A 23,452-nucleotide genomic window follows, 5' to 3' on the forward strand; every position below is an offset into this window, starting at 1 on the left:
GTGAAGGTGCTTTGTGGGTGTGTTTTGTATCCTGTAGTTGCTGTTGTGTGAGAACCCACACACGTGAATGCCTGATGGGCTCTGAAAAGCCATAGTGTGGAGTTTTAAGGTTTGCTTCTCATACTTCTCTTTTACTGCATTTTTAGTTCAGCTGTTACGTGCAGTTTGGTGTTTGATGTCACCAGTAGCAAAAGCAAAGCAGCAACAGCAGCTCACTGTAAACACTCCATTTTGGGGAGTTTGGTTCCTTTACTGAAGAACTGTCACTCCGCATCTCCTTTGTGTCTATTTATTTTCCCAGTCTTCCATAATACCAAATCTTTGTGACTTCTTTCCTACTGAATGCCCAGAAAAATGCCAGATGTGTTGAATAAACCTAAAAGATGGGACATAAGCAGCTTGTAGCATAACAGAGGGTTCCTAGTTGGGTTTCAGTGTGAATTGAACGTGTGGAGTGTTCTCTGTCCATGATGTTGTGGTTCATCAGTATTGTGTGTGCGTGTCTGTGCTGATGCAGATCTATGAGTCCCATCTGTTTGTTGGCCATCCTTTCTAAACTTGGTTTTAGTGGATAATTGCTGTAGCTAAATACACAACTGGTAAACTCAGCAAGACAAATAGGAACTTGGGAGTATTGAGCTGGTGAAGAGTGGACATTGCCACTGCTCATTGATTCAGTCCTTCTGCTCATTTATGTTTGCTTTTTAAATCTAGTGGCAAAGAGATGAAGTCCCCAGGGGCTCCACAAAGGCATTCCTGATGCTGCTTGGGTTTCCTGCCTGGAAAATTTATGCCTGAATTTAGTGCAGTTGACTTGAGGTAAGAGAGGGGGGTGGTCTGCAGCAGGGAGAGTGTGTGAGGAGCACTGCTGCAGTGTGTGACAGTGCAGGAAGAACTGATGGGAAGGATAAACCCTGGCTGGGTTTCTGAGCATCCCTGAGACCCTTGTTTGGTCTGTGCCTTGGCTGATATGGGAAGTGATGTGCCCATATTCTGTGTCTCCTGCACTTTTATGTACTCTTGAATGGTTTTTGGCATACAGTAATTCTCCCTTCTCATAACGATGCACTTCAGCTGCGGAATGTTTCCTCTGTGGCTGTCCCAGGATGATGTCACTTGTCAGGTCAGATTTAGGACCTCTTGCAACCGGAGAAGGAACAAACAGTGCTGTAGCTTTTGCAGTGACTTCTAGTTTTATTTCACTTTACTTTTTCCAGTTTCACATCGCACACATCATTGAACAAGGGGAGAAGGTATTTGATGTATTTGCAATTGAGTAATTAGGGCTTTATCATCGTTTTAAAACAGACCCGTTAGCCCTAATTTAAATCACAGCCCTGACTCTGGAGGAGGACAGAGGAAGAAAACCATTTTCTTTCCTCTCTTGAATCTCTTTAACATTCATGAAGGTTGTACTTTCTAAATGCATTGATCTAATTGGCAGCTTTGCTCTAAGACCTGTTCTCATAAAGTAGTCCCAGGATGAGGTCTACAGTCCCTCTGTAGACCCACTGCTCTCCATTGCATCCAAGGCGTTAACCACACGCTATGGTGCTGCCTCGTCTGCTATCAGCAGAGGCAGCATGGGTTGGTTTGGGGTGGGAGGGGGGGAAATGGGGACAAAATAAACCCAGAAAAATCCCAAACCCCGAAGGTTTTTGGTGTGTGTGTGTATTTGTAGTCCCTCGGGGCCTGGTCTTCCACAAGTTGGTGCTCCATCCTGCTGGAATCAAAGCTTTGGGAAGCAGGAGTGTCCCAGGTGTCCAAGTCTGTTGCATCTCTCTTCATAGAGCTTTTCTGGACTGGTCCTGGGGAAGGACAGAAAGACACGTTAGAAGCTTTCAATGCTTTCGTGTTTTATGGCTTAAAAGGGTGACTTCTTAGTACCAGAAGGGAATTGTGCAGTGGTGACTTGTGATTTCCTTTAGTGGTTGCTTTTTCCCCTGGAGAGCTGGAGGGTGGGGAAAATCCCCTTCTCTCCACATTCCCCTCGCTGTTCCCACATTGTCTTTTGGTTATACTTGTGGGGAATAACGAGGTGTTCTTGTTGCACCTAGTGATCCCAGCACCTTTGTATTCTTTATTCCTGGAGGTGTTTAAAAAGAAGAAGCTCTAAATCCCTCATGTGTCTGCTGGGGAGGAGCCCACCGTGGTGGTACTGCCCTTGAGGGGGTAAGTTACTGCCTGGGATCATTTTCAATACTCAAATCCAGCCCAACACATGTGAGAGTAACAGTAACTTGAAGTGGGCTCTGGGTGACACATTGAACCTGGAAAACAAAGGAGCCTGTAATGCTGATACAAGGAGAGAGGTGACCAAGGGGAACCCCTCACTCACGTGAGCTTCAGTGCAAAATCTCAGCCAGCTTTTCCTCATAATAGTTGAAGTTCTCTTGGATGTCCTCCCATGGCACGAAATCCTTCACTTCCTCTCCTTCCTCCTGTTCCACAAAGTTCTGCCACACATACTCAAAGTCTTGCGGCTTCATAATCCTCAGCTTGCAGCCAGCTGACTTCAAGTTTTTCAGGGCCACCTGCATTTCTGGCTCTTCCCACATGAAGAGGCGCCCTACCATGATGGTCAGGCGCAGGTTCTTGTTCTTCTTCAGGGTCTCGATGATCCGCTCGGCGCAGGTCACGCAGGGGCTGGAGGACACGTACCAGGTGATGTTGTAGCGGAGGCTGGAGTCGCACTTGGGGAGGATGGTGTTGAAGAAAGCCATTTCCGCATGGGCAGCCGCGTGCTCGTCCTCCAGGTAACCGCGGGAAGTCACCGACTCTTTGCCTTGGGTCTCCACAACGTAACACAGGAAGGTTTTGTTCCTGCCTGAGCTGTATTCCACGTTCCTGAACTGGAACTTGAAAAATATGGCTGGGAGGCGCTCCCTAGAGAGTGGAGAGGAGGAGAGAAGCATCTCAGAGGCAGCCAGGAAAGGGTTATAGCATTGGCTTAGTTCCTGTGGGTGATCTCAGACAAGTCGCTGCATCTATGGTGGCTCTATTTCCCCATGCATTAAAAGGAGAGGCCTTTTAATAGGAGGGTAAAGGTACATTTAAAATTCTATGATACTCAGCTAGTTTTTGGTGTGATGAGGCTTCTAGGCCCGTACTCTCTATCTAGTCTTTTCCACTTAATTCTAACAAACTTGTGCTGGGAATATCTGGCATCTGTATTGAGGTATTTGAAGAAGAACCTGCTTCTAAAATGTATTTCTTGAGACTCTGGTGTTTACTGTTGGTAAGGAGGGACAGCACTTGGCATTTTCCCAGTCTTGATGTACCTGCAGACTGAGCTTGTTTTCTAGGCCATTCATGTAGTTCTGTCAGTGTTAATCTGCGGGGTCTGTTGTCCTACACTGTTAGGATGATAGCTCTGGCATTGCCGGTTGATGTTCTACCCCCAATGCTGCTGCAGGCTGGATTTCCTCTGAATAGAGGTGAGTATGACTAGTTGCAGCTTTTACGTGTTCTAGTTCTACTCCTTTAGTATCAGCTGAATACTAATGTTCACTACGATTATGTTGTGACTTTGGTTTAATAAAATACCTGAGATCAAATCTAACTTCTCTGTGAAAGTGTTTGTCCCACTGCAGTTTGATGTCTCATGGATGCTGCTGATAAACTTCAGATACTTTTGTGCACCTCCTCTTCCATTCCAGGTTTCTAAATAAGCAGAAGCCAAAGTGAATCATGGCAGTGAGTAATGTGTTTGCAGAACCCTTTCGCTCGAGGGAGTTGTTATTTAGGGAAGTCAGTTAGTCCTTTAAACACTGTGTATAGCCTTTGTGCATTGGTGGCTGAAGAGATAAAAAAGGAAAGCTGCATTGTTTCATGGTCCCTGTTCCTTCCTTGGGGAGTACCAGGCTTTCTGATCACCCCCTGTAGCACCTAACTGTGAAGCACATTGGTACAAGGACGAGTACCTGAAGGTGGAAAGATGAAAAAGCTTGTGCTCACAACATGCCCCATGACCTGCTAAATGCTACAGGGGTGGGAGTGAAGACTGCACAGGGTAGCCAAAGTGAAATAATGAGAAGTAGTAACACAACACTTCATTTATTATACACCAATAATCTTCTGGCATGTTGTATTCCTCTCATCTGAGCTTTAGGTGGACCTATAACCTTGATATTCCCAGTGAGGCAATAACGGATCTTTGTAAAACAGTGTTTTATTCATTCCTGTCTCATCTATAGTCAGATTATAATGTCAGCCCTCTCCAGGGGGTGCACTGAGCAAAGGTCAGGAGAGATCCTCAGACTCCTGGAGTTTTTAATTGGGAGAGCAGTGAAGCTGCAGGAGTCGGTGCCAAAGCGTCGTCCTGCTGAGAGGAAGGAGCGATTTGCTGTTCAGCATCTCCCAAGGTGTCTCCAGAGACAGTGCAAGTGACTGAAAGGAGGATCATTGGTCTTCCAAATGCAACACGATGTTTGAGTCAAAACAATTTTGTTCACGGAATCGCATCTATGCTGGGAATATCCACGGGGCCACTGGAATTCTTTTCACATATCCCTGATTCGTGACTGGAAGTTTAGAGCATGAGTTTGCCTTGAGAAATGTTACTAGAAGCAGGTTTTCAGCTGCTGATTAAACCGTATAATTAAACCTCACACTGCTCAGTTCTACTTAGATGAGATCTGCACGAGATGGGATTTAAACAATAGAGCAGCCTGTTTGGGAGCCTTCCACGCTATTCCTGGTTTAGCTGGCAGTGTATTAATGAGGGATGTGAAGCACTAGTGTGGATACAGACTATTATTTTGATTAATGAGCAAATAAGTTGTGCTCTTTGGATATGATTAGGCCTATGGTTCTCTGGTTTGCATTCAGAGCCTGCACAAGCTTAGATAAGGGAAGCCTGCGCTGGCTTGCACAATTTCTAAACTACCCAGAGGAACTTTAACTTCCTTTTCTTTGCATTTTGACATGTTCCCTTACATTAGATGGCTTAAAGTTGCCTGTTACAATAAGTCTCATTTTCATTAAGATGAATTGCAAGACTTAAACCAAAGAGCATTACCAGACACTAATTTAGCCTAGTGCCTCTTATGCCCTGAACTCCTTTCTCTTGTTCTTTGAGACACAACAATTCACATGCTTTCAAGAAAAGCACTTTTCCTGCTTTATATTCTAGCTAATGAGTGGTTCTTTGGTTAATGATTATTTGATCAATGATTTCTTTGAAGTCCAGCTATGTTGGGTCTGATGTAAGCCACCCGCTGCCGTGTTTCAGAGCTAAGTTTGTAAGGCTACAATAAGTTGTTTTAGAATAAGCTCATGTATTTAAATGCAGCCCAGCAGTCACATGGAAGTTCATTCCAGATTTAACTCTTGACTGCAAAGCGGTTACGTCAGTGGTGAAGCTGAGGGTGGATGTTTTGATGTGCTGTTTGAAGAGCAGTGACCTGTTCCAGATCTGTTCCAGGATGCGTTCACTCAGCGGTGCATTTAGGCATTCCTTCTAAATGCATTTTATCACTTACCATCTCAGTGTCTGTCTAAGATTATCTGGGATGTTCACCTAAATCCGTCCTCCTAGCAACATGGGATGTGCATCAGCTTCATTAATAACTTTCCGATAAAGAATATAAACAAAGCTAAGGGCATTTTCCAACTAGCTGGCTGAGAGCTTGGAAAATTTGCTGATCAGGATACTCAGGGAGCCGGGTGTGCTTGTTAGTGAGAACCTGCTTAATCCCATCTAAACCAGAGCAGGAAGGACACCTCAGGACAGTGAACTGCAAGTGTCCATCCTGGCCGGGCTCAGCTGGGTCCCTGCAGCGTGGCTCTTCCCGGCAGCCCGGGTTCAGACAAGGTGGTGCTACTCCTGGGAGTAACTGGAAAGCCCCGCGGCGAGTGATTCAGCAGTGAAAGACCAGGCAAGAACAAACCACACGTACCACAGGGCTGTGCACATACCGCAGCGCTGTGTAACCAACCCCTGAGGTACAGCTTGGCATAACTTTTGCAAAGTGAAGTATTATGATTATATTGTTTGGGTAGATTAAAACTCTGCAAGCAGTTGAGCCTCAAAATACATCCCTGAAACAGCTGTCTCAGCCACTGCACCAAACTAAGCCAACTTCTTTGGAAACTCAAGTCTAACTTTGAAAGGATGGTTTCTTAGTAATGCTTAATGCTTGGCAAGCCTGTTTTCCCATCTTTGAATGATAGGTGGTGCACAAATGTTAATGTTATCTCTATTTTACCCATTATCGGTTTTGTTCCAGCATTAAGGAAAGGTAATGCGAACAAACTATACCCAGGAGATGAGTTCCACTCTCATATTTTCTTCTGCTGGAAGCTGTACTGCTATAAATGCTGAACATAAAAATTGTCTTGAATGTGACCTCACAACCTATTAAAATACACAAATATCGGCTATTTCAGTGACTGGGCCATTTGCTTTTCTGCTTGTGTGTTTGTTTGGGTTTTTTCTTGCAATCAGTGAAGTTTTCTTGCCATTTCCCTCTCCAGGTCTTAGGTTATTTGAGCTGATAAATCAGTCTCCTCTTGCTTGCTCCTTGACAACTATTCACAAATAAACACATTCATGCTGGGCTCATTGATTATAGGAAGCCCGCAGTGATCAGCCGAGACAGGAACTAAGGTTTATCCCTGCTAGAAGGAGCCTCATTTACACCCCGAGGGAAGCGTAAATAAATGAGTCTACTTAAATGTCAGGAAATGTGCACAGATGGGGCTTATATTTATCTGGGGCTGTGTTGAGCCAAATGTTGACAAAACAGGGGTTAATATTCCTAAACAGAGTAATTGGGTGCCCAGTATTTTTCTTGTAAGCCAGACTCAGCTGTAAGCAACAGCTTGGAAACTTGGCTGCGTGTCATAAGGTGCCCCTAATCCAAAGGCTAGAACTGAAATGCAATGTAACTGAGCTTCAGTGCTTCCACATTTGCAGTTCTGTGTTTTCTCCTATTTGCCTGGCTTTAGTGGCTGAAAATTTGTACAGAATTAAAGAAATCCAACCCATGATGATAACAGGTAAGAACTGCTGGAATATTCTGTCCCTCTTCCAGGGTCCTTCAGGATTTCTGCTGTACTTCCTCACTCTCATCTTTAACAGCCAGCACGTTAGTAATGAGCTAATGATCAGAGGAGACATGGTCATGATTCCTACAGGAATTCACAAGGTATTATAAGCACTGCTGTGACTATCTAACTTCTTTCCTTGCCATTTCCCTCCCCAGTAAAGGCACCACGTCCGGCGTAAGTCTCACAGGTTGAATATTCCCCTTGCTACCCTTTCTGCAGGCACACATCATCCCTCACATTCTTGCTGCCGCCTTTCCAGAGTGGAAGGTCCTGTCAAATCCTGCAACACCCCTGTCATTTCAACAAATAATGTTATTGCAGGATGACACCGAGAAAGGACTTTTCATCCATAACGAGCACACCAGTTCCTATCCAGTCGCTGGGGTTAGCAAGGAAGCTTGAAGCCACTGCCTGATTCCTCAGCATTTCTAATTGCAAGGTGAGTGCTTTAATGTTGAAAAATCAGATTTCCTCATTGAGATTCATTTCAGTGCATGTCTTAAGCGTCTAGAAGTTGTCACGTCCATGTGTCATTGCTCCAATGGCTATATAAACAATTTTTGGTGTCTTCGCTCTGTTCCTAGCAGAGGGATGTGCTTTTCTTATGCAGTGACTTTTATTATCTCTATGACTGTGTGTGACAGACCAAAGGCTGTGAAAACCTCACCCTGAGAAGTGATTTTTGTCAGAGCAGACCCATTTTAGGAAGAAAATGATGTTTTTTCCACCCCTGTGCAGGACTGTAACCTGGTTGTGTGGGATCAGACCCGGGTGCTACCTCCTGCATCGCTTTCAGAAGCGCCACCCAAATTTTATCTGTGGAATCTTTCTTCCCAGTGACCAAGTCACAGGCAGGAGGATTCCAAGTGGGATTTTAGAGCCTGGCCTGAGCTTTTACATTCAAGCAGCTGGAAGAAGCCACGAGTTGGTTTTACATGCTGGGAACGCTCCCTTTGGTGACTGCTGGGGGAGACCAGAGGGAGGAATGACACGGGACATCTTGCTACTACTACAATGAGCATTTTGAAATGCTCAGAGACAGCGGATTACTGAGTTGTTTCTGGTTGCAGCTGTCACTTATATCTGACAGAGTTCAGCTTCCTGGCACATCTCTCAGATCTGCCTTTTTCAAAGGCCAGGCTCCCTGGAGCAAAGGCAGCCACTTGCTGCTTTGCAGTCCTGAAAACTGCCTGTGGTTTTGGGGCTGTTCTGTGAGTTGGGCTTCTCTGAAAGTCAGGATCCAGCTGTGGAGGTGGAGCCCTTGGGAATGTGGGCTTTTATCTCTTAAAAAACCTGTCCCTTAGGTTCATAAAGCAAATCAGCCGTAGCAGGGGTACTTTTCCGAATCCACAGGTAGCAAAGCTTTCAGATCAACCGCTGATCACACCAAGAAATCAATATTCAGCACTCATCAAGGGCCAGTGCCTTCCACCCCAGTATCACCAGGCAAGTCAGCGTGACTGCTTGCAGTATAAGGGGAGCAGTCAGCACTGCAGGAACAGACCTGCTCGTGTAAAACAGATCTGCCTGCCTGGTGTGAATCCATCCTCTGGGAAACTCAGTGAAACTTAGAACCAAATCCCACCACAACAAAAACCATGCTTAATCCCTTTAGGAATATTCAGAAGTGCGCTGGCTGAAGATGTCGTCTTTGACCCAACATAAGAGCTGAGGCAGAGACCTTTGAACATCCCCACTTCCCTCTCTCGCGCCCCCATACATGTATCTCAACCTCTTACCCTGTCACAATCTCAAACGGTGGCAGGTCTTCCCGCCTCAGCTTCTTCTTCTTCTTTTCCTCGCCCTCTTCCGCGTTGTCAGGTTCCCCGTTCTGGGTGTTGCTGGGCTCCTCCTGCTTCTCTGCCATCTTCTTGTGCTGAGGGGTATTAAGTTATGGCCACTGGGAAAAAGAAGGAACGATTTCTGAGAGCTCTAAAGGAGAGGGAGGAGGGAAAAACAGAGCTGGGAGTTTCTGCTCTAGGCACAGTTGTCGGGAGCTAAATATGGAACAAAGCAGCAATGACAGAGGCTGGATGGGGTAGGATGACCCAGGGCTCTCGGGTGTCGCCTCCTTCCCCTGCTTTCTTGAGGTCTTTTTAACAATTCCTCTTGCTCCCCTTTTAATTTCAAATTAAGTGACAACTTCACTGTGGGCGGGTTACATGATGGATGGCAAATCCTGGAAGCAGAAGGGTCTGTTTATCCGTTACTGTGACAGATACCTGGCAAGGCGCAGAGCTGGCAGCTTTCCCATCTACCTTCTTTTGCCAGTTTATTACATTGCTGACCTTGAAGGACTGCTGTTTTGGCTCAGGGAAGACGGGAAAGGGGCAGTCCCCACTTGGTTTGCTGAAAAATCCCTGTTCTTGCTGGATTTGGCCTCTTGGGCCACCGGGAGCATCACGGCAGGAATGCTTGGGGGAGCCTTTGCTCCCACCCCACTCATCCACGCAGGGACACTGAAAGCAGGAGCTGAGCAGGTGAAATCTCCCTTGTGGTGTCAGATCATAGCGGTATAAATGCAAACCAGAACCTTCTCCCAGTTATTTTGAAGTCAGCCTTAGAGCTCACAGCAGGGCGGTATTTGTGGTGTGGGGCAATTCCAAGTGCACGTGCTGAGCATCTGCCCTTTGCTGTGTATGTTCTCACTCTAGTAAGTGCTTAAGCACATGGGGAGCAGTAACGTGGCCATGAGCAGGTGAAAACTGCTGAGAACAGCCATTCTTGCCCAGTTCTTCGTTTCTTTCCCGTCTGCAGGGGATGCAGATGTTGAACCAGCGACTGCGCTGCAGCCAGCGGGTGGCACAGGCAGGAGCCTGCATGGAGGTGCCATGAGTGGAGTGTGGTTGTGCAGCAGGAGACTGGCACCGGTGTCAGCAGTGTGCTGAGGACAGAACACTGGGCACACTCCAGTAAGGTACTTACTGGGATTTGCCTGAACTGGTGTGAGTGTGGAGCCTGCCTTTCATACAGGGAAACGAGGAGGACTGTAAAGATTTTATTGACATGAGTTTGGGATGTTTGGGTTGCTCAGCACTGGATCAAGCAGACTTCTTGAAGAGGCTGAGGTAACCTAGAAGGATGCTCAGGAGTGATGTAGCTTTCGTATGAGCTCTAAAAAGAGGTTTATGTATTTGGGGAGGGGGGAAATGTCTCTTTTCTTCCCTTCAGGATTATGTGAAATTCTTCCAATTTCTCACTCTAAACGTAAATCATTTGAAGTCTGTAGAAGTCCCATGGGAGCCAAGCCTAATGAAAACCTGAGTCAGGTTTTTCTCTGAGACTAATCCTGCTGTGCCATGGGGTTGAACATCGATGGAAGATGTGTGGCTGTGCAGAACTCCTGTTTCAGCCAGAGCATATTGGAAATCAAACCTCAGTATCTTGGGTTCTGCACTTTGTTCAGAACCCACCATCCTCCAGATTTGGGTAAATATGAAATATTAAGCTCTATTTGATTGAGTGCTCGGTCTGTACTTAGTGGAAAACCTGCTCTGAGTTTGAGGAGGATAAATTGTATTCTACGGAAATCAAATAGGTGTGAATACCTGTGTTCAGGCCAAACTGGGTCTTTGTGATACATGTAATCAGCTCTAAAGAGGCTTTAGGGGGATCTGTACTATCATAAAGTGAACTAAATTTATGCCATTGGGCAGATAATTTATTATCATAGATAACAAATAATGTATTCCCATAAAGAATTCATTCTGGCTGCTCTTTTGAGCCCCCCTGCTAACAACAGCCTCTGTGCTACAGCATCCTTTGTGGCTTTGCACTGGTAACAGCTCCAAAGCGCAGACTCCGTGGGACGGAGCATCCCCCTCGCTCCCACCCTGTTTGCTAGAGATGAGAAGTTGTTTGTTTGATGACTGACACAGCCGGTATGGAGAGTATTGTGACAACAGCGCAATCGCGGATCCGACAAGTCCCAAGACATCCTATCCGTGGAACACGGATCTTTCATGCTGCAGGATTTTATTTATTTCTAAGCTTAAAATACTTTCCTGGAGGGCAGGTGTGGTATTTTCCTCTTGCTTGGTAACTGTGCTCGAATTCCAGCTCCCCTGTCCAGCCACTCTCACCTCTGACATTTCAGGCGCTGTTTCTGGGGATGGGAATCCTCTCTTACTGAGTGACAGCTTGTTTCCTTCTTACTCTTATGCTTCAAAGACGCGTTCCAGCCCCTCTTCAGTCCCTCTGACCCACTTTTCTTTATTTTTGGAAGCTCTCGAGGGCTAAGCTCCCATCCTTCTTGCAGCCTTTAGTGTTCTCTGGCCTGGCCTCTCTGCAGGGCTCAGGGCTGAGCTCTAATCTAATCTCAGGAATGTGGCACTGAGGCTCTCCCTCTGCCCAGCCCTTCCCCAGCTGTTCCATGGCTCCATCTAGGGCTGTGCACTAAATAGTCACGATCCACCCTCCTGCCTGTGCCAGAGATATAAAAGGACACCACCAAGTCGCTGTCAATCTGGTGTTTGGTGTGGGAGCCATAGGAATGATGGCAGCTTTGGTCAGTTTTGGTTGGTTTGAAGTGACCCTGGTTCCCCCAAGGTGCACACGTGTGGATGGGAGCACCCATGCACGGGCCTGGTCACTGACAGCACTGATGGAAAGCTTTTTCCATTGGCTTGTCCAGGGATGGGGCTGGGACATGGAGCTGGGAGGTGCCAGGGATGGGACTGGGACATGGAGGGACCTCCCGATGGCACTTGGGTTCACTGCAGTCATTGCACTTGCCAATGTTTTATTGAGTTTTCCCTCCATCCTCCCCCTCTCCCCACTGACTTAATGGTTGATTTGGTTGATGATGAGTTTTGTTCCACACAGTGGAGTCACTGCTTGGCCCCAGAAGAGGCACTGGAGATCCAGCACACATCGGGTCTAGCGCAGGGAGGATGAGGGTCAGCCCATTGCCTCTTCCCATGCACTGCCCCATACCAAGAGCTCATCCCAGCAGAGCCCCGTGGCCTCTCCCCGTGCCCCACACACTGAGTGCAGCCGGTGGGCGCAGGCTCTTCCCTCAGAGGTAATCCTCTTCTGCAGTTGTGTGTGGGGAAACCTCCCAGGGGTGACCACAGGATCAGCCACTGAGCCAGCTCCGTCGCAGTGGCACAAACCCAAGCTGTGGTTCTCCATCCATGACAGATGTGTCCACATCTGGCATCTCCTTCCCTCTCTTTTGAAAGGTCTAGATTCACTGTGTTGGAGCATTGAGGCCAGAATGCCTGAGCAGAGCTGGATGAAGGAATGGGGAGGAGTGGAACTTGGAGGTACCGACTTGTGGTAAGATTTGAGGAGCTGTCTGCATGGGGACACTGCCAGCAAAGGTGGCTAGGTTGGGATAACAGCCTGTTCTGGGAGAAGCTTTCTGGCTTCGCTGGAGCATTGGACATTTATATCTGATCTTGCATCCATCCAAGTCCAGGATAGTTTCTTCACTGACTTTAGAACAATCTGATGACTGTTTTTTTCCCCCATCTTAACTAGGCATCTCACAGAGAGTTCTGTATTCCCTTGACCTGGCAGGTCACCTGCTGTCCCTCTAATTGCAGCAGGGGTTACTTTACAAGTTAGAAGTGGCCCTTTTCCTTTGCTGATCGCTGAGGGGCAGCAGAACAGAGCTGGCTGCAGAAACCCTTGCCAGCAACTGGAGGCTTTTACTGCATTCTTAGGCTGGAGGAACATTTTGGGATGGATGCAGGAATGAAACAAGACCCGGGCTGTGTGAGTCACGGCGCAGACGTGCTCTCTATTCCAAAGGGACAGCTGGTGGCACTAACAAAACATCTCCCCGGATACACTGTCTGGCAGCAATCCCCCTCCTGCTTTTTCCAGCTGTATCTACCGTTACGTGGTAAATAAACAACCACTGACAGTGATGTGCGGAGGCAGCTTTCCCCCCCTGGCCCCTGCAGGCTCACATAGAATCCTATCCCTCTCCTCCCACTGCAGGACCACAATGCCAGGGTTTAAAAGATAGGGCAGGAAACACCACAGTGTCCCATGGGTTTGACCTGGATGGTGCCCGCATCCCTCTGGAAGAGGCACTGGAGCTGAAGTGAACCGTGGTGCAGGCAGAGCGGAGCGATGCTCTCACCTCCTTGCCTGCTAAAGCCTGGTTCCCCCAACCTGTGCCCCCAAACCCCCGCTCAGCCCCTGCCACAGAGCCAGGGCAGTGTCTGGGTTGTTGGCAGGCACCGCCGGCTGCCCAACTGATTCCAATGGAATTAACTCCCGTTCCAATGGGAGTTAATAGCAGCTCTGAGCAGCACAACCCCCTTCCCAATGGGCTTCTGTGGTTCTCCTGGGAGCAGGCTGTGGGGAGGTTGGTCCCAGTGATGCTGTGGGTGATGGGAGCTGCAGGGATTTGTGTTGTGCCTCAGCAGTGCTGATGGAGGGGTGACAGGGAGAGCCTGGCTCCGAGTCAGTGCACACAGCAGCATTTGACTGTATTTTAACATAGCTCCAGACATCAGCAAATCAATTAAAGTTCCTTACTGCTGGAGCCAGAGCGTTCTCTGGAGCAGCTGGTGAATTATTGAATGCGACAAGGCTTAGGAGAGGCTGGGCTGAAAGGCAGGAGGGTTTTGCTTATGCACAAACATTGTGAATCCAGCAGCCGGGGCTGTGCCCTTTGGGCTATGATCAAGCGTAATGAGCAGTTTAGTATCCAATCCATCTTTCTGGAAGCAATGACTGGAGCCTGAAGAGGGGGGATCATCACAGACATGGTGATCTGAGGGGTGGCTCTTCTCTTGAAATGCCACGACCCTGTGAAAGCTGCCGCGAATGCGCGCCCTTTGAGTCACCGCTTGAATCGTGTGGAGCGCGACGTGTCCCGACGTGGGTTATGAATGTTCCTGACGCCGTGGTGTCTGTTCCACCAGCTAACTTGGGGGGCAGACTAACACCTTGGTGCCGCCCGCCTGGTTAGTGCTGGCATAAGCAAAAGCTTCCCGGTGCTCCTCTGGATGCCCGGGGAGAAGGGCCCTTGGGGAGGATCATGTGTGCAGCGAGGAGCGCCTCTCACCTCTTTGGTTTGGGTTTTCCCTTCCCTTGGGACTGTCCATAGCACAGGGACGGATCCAGACAAGGGCTGCATGGCCACGAGCTCCTCCCAGCCATGGTGTGACCACAGCACTGATGGGAAGCCAGAGCCCCACCAGAGCCATGAAGGCAGAGCCTGATTTGGTATAATTAAGTATTTTCTAGATGACTGACTTTGAAATGTCATTAAAGTTATTTTCATGCAAGCGGTTTTAGTGTATCATCTGTTTAAATAGCAAATATACCAAATGATGCTTTAAATATTAATACAACAGGGTGTTTTGCTGAATTTAGCTTTGTAAATTGATTTTAAGCTATTATGTGTATTACATGGAGGAATATTTGCTGGGTTTGCTGCCTGCGAGAAAATGCATGTAGCAAAGAGAAGCTGTTGGTGCACTTATAGGTGGACTGAAAGGAAGAGGAACTGAAATGAAGACAAGACCGAGTCACCCCAGTTGGTAAACAAGGAGGGCAAACACGAAAAGATCAAAAAAATCTATTACTCTTAATTCCAGGTTTTCCTTTACCTGCAGATAAAAGTAGGAGGAAGAGGAAAGAGGACTCATTTAGGAAAGCTGCTCAAATATTCATTCACATATTTAATTTGGAAATGTTATTAAAGGTCTGAAGGTTTCAACTAGATCTAAAGTCACTTAAATGTGATTTCATTAGTACTCTTCCCCTTTCCAAAAGCAGAGGGCACTATAAGGACTTGCTTTGCCCCTCCTGGCTTCACTGGGTAGCTCAGCTCATCCCTGTTCCCGAGGTTTTGCCATCCTGGCTGGGAAAGGACAGGATTGAGCCTCCAGCCCAGCTACCAGCTTCTTTTTAGGAAGAAGTAATTTATGTCTTCCTGTCCTTTGACATGTTGCTTTCTGAAAGACACAGGTCAGGCATCACTGTAAATGAGCTCAGTTATACAAAGCCCTGAAATTCACAGCACTTTTCTCTCTCTTTAAGTAGCTTGTGATCTTCCCAGTGCTCTTTGCAGTGCTCCTGCTTTATAGTCCTGTTCCTGCTTTATAGTCCTGCTCCTGCTTTATAGTCCTGCACACAGCCGCATCCATTCAATGGCCTGTTCTTGTGCAGCTTTTACTCAGGAGATTACAGCAATGTGCTTGCAGCAGCAGCCCTGTGAAAAGGTGTCCTGCAGCCAGGAGGGAGAAATAATAGATGGGCTCAAAATGTCAGGACAAGATGTATGACCACGTTTCAAACAGGTACTACCAATTCCGAGTGCTCCCAGGTCCTGCCGCTGAGCGCCCGGCTCTGCTGCTGGCACGAGCTGGACCTGAGAACATTCAGCAGCTCAGAAATCAGGCTTGATGTGATGCAGGAAGGACCCAAACCCCAAGAATTGGCTTCCTTACCTTGAAGCTGTGTGTGAAGCATATTGGAGGAGCCTGTCATGGGGATGCATCCCCAAGTGAGCGTGTGTGCACTGTACAGGGGCCGAAGGGACTTTGGGCTCAGAACCCACACAACCCATTCACTCCTAACAGGCACCGCGGCTGAGCCTGGCTGCCCATCCCCTTCCCTTTGGAGCCAGAGCACAAGCTGTGGGCTCCAGACAGGATCCCTTGAGCTTTTGGTGCCCAAACAGTAAAGTAAGAACTTGGATTTATTTATTCTCCAAACAAAAGTGGCTTGGTTTTATTAAAAGCAAATACAGTTATTTTACATTCCCAGCTAAGCCCTCTTTCCCCCACCCTCGCAAGTTTACCCAAGCACCCTAATCTACAGTCAGCTGCCAGAAAGAAAACCCACTCACCACCTTTCTTCACATATATTGCTTCTATCAATTAGAAAATAATGGTAAATATTCTCTGTAGGCAGCAACATCTAAGGCTCAGATCCATCAAAGGCAGTGGCTGGAATAAAGGATGGGCAATGGCCAGACCACGAACCTCTCGTGACTGGTTCTGTTGTGGCTTGGTCCCATGGCTCTGGAATGATTTGTGTTTTAACCTTTCTTGATTAATACTATTCAGGAATGGAAAAACTCTGGGATGAGGAACCTATTCTGCTCCTGACAGACTTGGTGTGGGACTGTTTGCCAGTCATGTAATTACAACCTTCAAGGTAGTGTGAGCAAGCTCTTAAATTTTACAAAGGCTTCTGTGTTTCTGTACTTAAAAAAAACAACAACCCCAAAACAGTGTTTTAAGTGATTTTTTTAAAAGGCACTGATGTTGTTTTTTCTTTTCTGGTGAGGGGTAGCACAACGACGTGGAAGAGAGAAATTTCCTCTCGGGAGAAGCATTTGCATTCTAATCATTGCTGCTTTATCTTGGAACATGAAACTTAAGGAGTGTGATACTCCACAAATAGAAGCCAAAATGCCCAGTCTCCTTTCACCAGCAGAACAAGGCAGATTACTGCTTGCTCAGTAGTTGACAGATAAAAGTTAATGGTATAAAGCACAAACATGGAGATACATGAAAATGAAGCAACAGCACAAACTGCAAAATAACAAGTAAGTTCTTTAAAGGTGGGTGTGCAAGAGGGAAGGGTGTTTTCGTTTGGTCCCAGCAGAGGAGATGGGATTTACCACCTGTGTGAACAAGTTCTGCTCTCTGGGGGTTTCGAGGGGTGTCCAGGTGCTGCCCTGGGTTATGCTGGTATCATGAGGTCCTAATTTGGCTAATGGAGTCTGACCTGATAGTGTTAAGGTCACCCAAACCTCAGCAGTGCTGTTCCTGGGTTAAGGATGCACAATTACTTTAAATGAGCACATGGGCGCATGGTGCAGACCTTTCTTTTACACAGCCACAGTGAAGGTGGGAGGAGGAGGAGGCATGTTCTGATGCCCGTCCCAGAATGAACTCCCCAAATGATTAGATCTTGGTTCACACCAGCATAGCGTAGTTCCCCCAAATGCCTTGATCTTGGTTCACACCAGCATAGCGTAGTTCCCCCAAACGCCTTCATTTCTGTCCTGCTCTTATTCGCTCTTCCCTGGTTTCTGCTCGGGGTTGTCCTTCCAAGATGCGGATGGTGAGGCAGGTGGCCATGGCCAGCCAGCCCAGGTACGGCACCAGCAGCAGCGCTGCCACCTTGTTGATGCGGTACCAGGAGCACACGGTGCCTATGGCCAGCGCGTCCAAGCAGAGGATGTCGATCAGCGCCTGGAGCAGAGAGATGAGCATGATGCTGGTGCTCGCCCTGGCCAAAACACAGCCTTCCCCAGCACCCCTACACACCATCCTACCAGAGGTGTGACATGGAATGGGAATGGGGGAGGTTTGGCAGTGAGAAGTCACCCAGAGAAATCCTAAACCCCAGGGCCTTGGCTCTGAACCCTAACCAGTGAGGTTGGAATGTGTCACACCAGGAGCCAAGATGATGGTAATTTTTTGTGTTCATTATCAAGTTCTGTGGATTAATAGACTGTTAATGATGATCAGTGCCCCTCCTGCTGATAATGCTCACACAGGCAGATCAGAAACATCCTTATTTATGTTAATACCAATGTCTGTTATCACTAAAGAAACTTTCCAATGTAGCTTTCATCCACAGAGTGACAAAATTCAGATGGAAACATAAACCCCGTGCTGTGCCTCTGTCACCTCTGGGCCTTGGCACCTGAGGTAAGTGCTTTTTGGCTGTAGCTGTGCCTCACCTTCATGCACATCCTGCTATAGACTGTGCAGTGCACAGAGCATTGTGTTTGCTTGATAAGCTGCTCATTACTAATACACCCCAGGGATGCTGGTGCAGGGTGGGACTCCCTGCAGGACTTATCTCTCGCTCCGAATCCTTAACTAGGGGCTGCTGACTGCTCCCTGTGCCCAGCCGGGTGGGCTATCTGCACCAGCAGGGCGAGGGGTGGAAGGGGCTGATACCATTGTCTAGAAACAGGCACAGCGTGAACCGCATCTGAGCAAAAGCTCTTCTTGCAGCTCTCTTTACAACTGGTTAGAAAACCCTCCCACAACCCACAGCCCTGTGGCAGGGACCCCAGCAGACAAGCCTCCAATGGGTGACCCATACATTACCATCTTCAGGTTACATGCCCCGAAGAAGAAGGGAGGCCAAGCCCAGTTCAAGGCCAGCTGAGCCCCGTAGAGGCCAAGCGGGACGACAGCTTTGCTGCTGTAGCCACCCAGGTCATTCCATATGAGGTAGGAGGCGTAGCTGTGAACAGGGGAACACGTTAGTGGTTTGCAGTGAGGAAATCCCTAATACAGACCAAGTCTTTCCACGTGAGGTTGGTTGGCAGCAGGGATGTGCAGGACAATGGTGTTCACATGCGGCCATCGCCTGGCTCTCACACCTTCCCCAGGGCAGCGCTGCCTTTAGTAGCTGTTTACAAAGCCGAGCACAGGCTGTGTCCCTGCACGCAAGCATTCCCTGTGGTGTGAATTGGAGGAACCCAGACCGGAATTTGGCTCAGGTCACACTTTGACTGCTTGCAATAAGCATAGCTGAGGTGCCCACTCGATTTGGGTGCCAGGGATATCCCAAAGGCAAATGAACTGGTTTGAGATGCCAGCTCCTCTGTGTGTAACCAAGAGCAGGATGGGAGAGGGAGCAGATCACAGAACTTACCCCATGCCGGTGTACAGGACGGTCCAAGCAACTGGGAATATTTTCTGGGAGGGGCACCAGGAAGGTTTTTTCAGTTTCTCATACCAAACTGGTATTTCTTTTCGATTCACAAACCAGCCAAGGAAACCTCCCACATGAGGCAGGACAGTAAACCCGACAGGATAAGCCCACATCCTTCCTTGGTGGCTTGAAGTAGCTTTTTGCCTGCTGTAAGTTAAAAACAATCACTGATTATCACTTTAAAAGGACATTTTTCCCCACTTTGATCTTTCCAGCTTTTTCTCTAATTGTCCATATCCCACTTCAGTCTCTGAGGCAGAAGGTACGTATTGAATATTGCATTCGGCTCTGCTGCTGGCTGCCCTCTGCCCATCTCCTCATCTCTGAGACAGGGTAGTTATTTCTGTCACGGTTACATTTTCCCCCTTGATCTACCCAGCAAAGTGGCTCCCCCCTGCTATACCAGGGCAATATCCGTGTGGCAGGGTTCAGCTATGGTGCTTATATTAGAAGACAAGGCTGCAGATACTTCCATCATTCCTCCTAAGTCAGACATCACACCAACTTTAATGTGTGCTCATGGAGGCTCCTCATCTCAGCAGAGCTGCGTGTATTCTGAATGTGAAATCCCAGACAGATCGTGCACAGAAAACCCCATCCCTTCTGACTTCGTCTCGTTTTCACCATGGGTTTGTACTTTAAATGTAAAGCCTATAACAAGCCAACATCCTTACAGCTCAATAGACCTTGCTTAGTCCTCCCTGCAGCCCTGGCAGGCAGAGAGCGGGTTTTGCCTCTAAAGCAGGTAAGCTGAAGCACAAAAGTAGTTTCTTAATTTGCTCATGGTTTTCCTCTTGCGTAAAAGGAAGGAACATTTACTTCAATAATTACATTATGCTCCCACACAAGGCAGCTGTGATAAGCATTTCATTCTCTGTCCCATATCTTCCCCTGCCATTATTCTCTGCAGGGCTCCGAACCTGCCATTCTTCTGTCCTCCTCCATCTGGTCTCTATAGTCACCTTCCCTTTTGATCCGTTACAGAATTAAACCCAAATTAGCATTCACGGGGGATAACACACAGGATTCACCGGGGGCTTGGCAGTTTTGTGCTATCAGCAGAAGCGCAAAATCCACCTGAGCAAAGGGAAAGGCTGGGTTCAGCAGTGCAAGAAGAGAGGAGCGGGCACAGAAAACCCCTTTGCGCAGGGAAGTGTCCCTGGCACTGGTCAGAGAGATGGGGAGCACCAAGAGAGGGCTGATCTGCACAAGCATCTCTGTTTGGCATTTTAATTCACAATTAACACTTTGCTATATCCCATGCTAATTACTATTATTATCATGCTACAAAGCATCCATCTTTAGAAACACACAACAGCAGCACAAGCCAATTTACACATCAGTAAGGAGCAAATACCCCAGACACCATCTCTAACTAAAAATTCCTTTACCAGACAATTTATAGTGCTATTAAAGTGTCAATGGAACCAGAAAATCAACCCAACACTAAGAAAAATAATAGCTATTAGTCCTGCTCTTAAACTGTAAAATGGCTCCAGCTGAGTTCTGGTTCCTCTATGGTACTTCAGTAAAGTAAAATGGGAAAGTAGATGTTTCCCTCCTCCGAACTCCTTTGCAGTTGCCAAACTGACCCAAGAGGCTGCAGAAGGGTTGAAAATAACACCACACTCTTATAAACGCTCATTTTGCCTCCCAGCCGCTGTAACCTAACAGGGTGGGAGCTGTAAAACCCTTACCGTGCCTTCCTGCCTTCCTTCCCCTTGCAGAGACAGAGGGTTGCACATCCAAGGCCGGTGTCTGCCGCTGCTGCTGCTGCCCAGTGAAGAAACTGTGGCTGAGTTTTACCCAAATAGCAGGAAAAGGGTGTGTTTGTGTGTGTGTGTGCGCGCGGCTCGATCAGATTACACCAGAGAGCCCAATTCGGCAAGAATTAACGGGGACCTGGGGCTGGTTGAGCAGCCGCGGGGGGGCAGGACCTTCTGCACCCAGACATCATCGGGATGGGACATGTGGGGCTCGTGGCTTGGCTGCAGGGACAGAGGAGCACCCTCGTAGATGCCTGGGCATGCAGCAAGTGTGTCACCTACAAATGAATGTGGTAGTGGTGTAATTGTGTGTATGGATCAGGTGCATAGCAGCAGGACTTCTGTGTGTGTCCCATGGATGTGGGCTCTGCTGATCCCCACCTGAGGATCCAGCCCAGAGTGTGTCCATGGAGGATGTCCCTGCCATGCTGGTGCACAACATGGATTAACCAGACGCGGTCAGGTTTTGTCCATACACCAGCCTTTTGGCTAAAATTCACTGGGAATCCAAAATAAAGATGTTACACAAGCGTGTTAAATGAAAAAGAAAAAAGCTAGAAATCAATTTCCATTAGTAAGCTGTCTGCAAGGGATGGGAAATGAAACACTCATTTACTTCAGTTATGGGTCATTACCTGAATTTCACGGCCAGAGGCAGAATTGCTGGTTCCTAACAGAACGCAGTATTACTGTTATAACACAGAACCAATGAGACCTTCTGGTTTATTGGGCTCAGAAGGAAATTATTTTTTTTGTGGGAGGAGAAATAAAGCAAAAAGCGGTGTGAAGGGACAGGTTTTCAGGTAGCACAAATCAAGCCACTGCTACTGCAGAGGTGAGCTTGTGCTGTGTAACTGCCCCTTTGGAATAGCAGCATATGGATCACGTAGCAGCCACCTGCATATTCTAGAGCCTGCTGCTGTTTGTGATGGAAACTTCTGCCATGCAACGATGCAGCTGCTCTGTGTGACTGAATCTTTCCATTGAAGTCAGTCCCTTCTCCACTGCAGTGGTCACCATGCAGCTACCTGCATAGTGCTGCCTTTACCAGTCTTGGGCAGCTCAGTCAGGAAGAGAGCAGGTCAACAGCTTTTAGCTGGTGGTATTTCTTCCTCTTGAGCACAAAGCCATGATTACTGGTTTTCTTGGCATATAGCAGCTGTATTCCCGGGTTATTTTAGAGTCTAATATGCTGGAAGAATAAAAAACTAAGGGTCAAATCACAAGGATCTCAGTAGAACTGTGAGGCTGGGGATGATGCTGCATGACTGGGGAATGGCAAATGTAAAGAGGAAGAAAATAGAGGGACAGTTACAGGCCTAGAAGTCATGTGTCAGTCCTACTCAAGGGAGGAAAGGGATAAGTGGAAACATGAAGGTGCACGTTAAAATGGGATGATATGTAAGAGATTTGCCCTAAGTGGATCACAGCAGGCTGGGTGCCGTTGCCTGGGCAGACGTCTGCTTCCTAGGTGAGGAGATGCTGTACAGCTTGAGTTCCAAATGGCATCTGCCACGGGGCATCTTAGGTAAAGCTGAAGTTGAAGATTCACCAGTGCGGCTGCTGGACGGAGAGGGACAGTGAGAGGGAGCGTGGAAAGATAAGGATCAGGTTTGGGAAGAGGCTTTGGTGGCACCAGCAGGGATCAGTGCTGGGACCCAGGGTGAGTTTAAATCCAGTATGAGCATGTGCACAGAGAGACACACCAGTGCTCTTGGCCAGGCACGTTCTGCCCACGAGCACATGCTATGGGGAACCTGGAGGATTTCCTCCAGCACAGCACTGGTTTTCCTCTGTTACCAGGGTCATGTCTCAATACTTCTGGTTTGAATAATTTTACAGTAACATGAGATGAGGTAATACTACCTCTTAGTAAAATCATTTCTAAACGATGTCTTGGTGTGCTTCTGATTATTAAACTAACACCACTGCTGGGCTTCAGATCCAGTGCATCACTGCACTGTGTTTTCATGAGGGAAAAGACATGGGAGGACCGAGTTACACAACTGTGTTTGTTTTCCTTGTCTTAGCAACCTTTGCACGTTGTCCCAAGAGGTCTCAGCCTATGCAAGATTAATTGCCCAAATATAAAAGCCCTGTTAACCTGAATACATTATTGAAAACCAGCATATTTCAATCTGCCCTAGTTTTGAAAATAGAGGTGCTGGGTCAGCTCCTGGCATAAATCTGCAGAGCTCCTCGGCAGCCAGCGGAGCTGCTCTGATTTACACCGGCCATAACAGCGTCTGGGTTTGGCTGCCGGTGGTGGGAATGGGAACGGGAGTAGGAACAGGAGCAGGATCGTGCTCACCGGGCTGCCCAATGGACTGGTGCTGGCTGGGGAGGAGCCTTCGTGATAATCTCTGTCTTCTGAGCAACTCAGATCTGCAGAGTAAAGCATCTAAATTTTTGACTATGAAAAGCCTGGTTTATTTCTAATGAATCAAAGCCTCTCTTTTAAAGTTTTCAGTTACTTTGAAATAAAATTCCAGGTAATGTGGCATGATGCAGGAGTTTCCAGCTGGTCAATTGGTGCACAAGAGCTCACAGCCCCTCACAGCTTGGATGTGGATCGCTTGGTGAGCGGGACCTTGAAGCTTCAATTTCCACCTCTCTCCACTAGAGGGAATTTAAAAACAGATCTTTTGGGGGATTAAAGTCGAGTTTTCGGTGTGTCACGAAGCGTTGCGGGCAGCACGCTGCTGTGTCTGGATGTGAAGGGCACTGGTGCTTCTGCACGGCACAAGATCCTTTCTCGGTCCTCCCTGATAAGGGTGAATCCCAGGAACAAGCTCTGCTGTGAGATGAACAGCAGAAAATGCCTTAATTTGTTGGGGCTCAGCCTTTAATTCCCCTGTACCACATGGAGGACCTGGGCACACGTTGCTCCCACCGGGACCTTGCATGGCTGGGTCTTTGCATCCCACGGGATGTGTTTGTGGCTGGCTGGGAGCTGAAGAGTCAGGCTGAGTTTT

At 47.8% G+C, this 23,452-nt stretch overlaps 1 protein-coding gene across 1 annotated transcript; it reads right to left on the reverse strand.

The window, feature by feature from the left end:
• Positions 1 to 1,677: 1,677 nt before the first annotated feature.
• APOBEC2 (apolipoprotein B mRNA editing enzyme catalytic subunit 2) lies at positions 1,678 to 20,570 on the reverse strand. The gene is given in 6 exon segments (XM_030473181.1): positions 1,678 to 1,808; positions 2,339 to 2,886; positions 8,793 to 8,953; positions 18,099 to 18,237; positions 18,652 to 18,858; positions 20,409 to 20,570. Coding segments are annotated over 4 exon segments (1,014 nt in total). The 5' UTR covers positions 18,825 to 18,858; positions 20,409 to 20,570; the 3' UTR covers positions 1,678 to 1,808; positions 2,339 to 2,345.
• Between the last annotated feature and the right edge of the window lie 2,882 nt (positions 20,571 to 23,452).

This window comes from Strigops habroptila, chromosome 18, assembly GCF_004027225.2.
Source record: "Strigops habroptila isolate Jane chromosome 18, bStrHab1.2.pri, whole genome shotgun sequence".
In the NCBI taxonomy this organism is placed as follows: Eukaryota; Metazoa; Chordata; class Aves; order Psittaciformes; family Psittacidae; genus Strigops; species Strigops habroptila.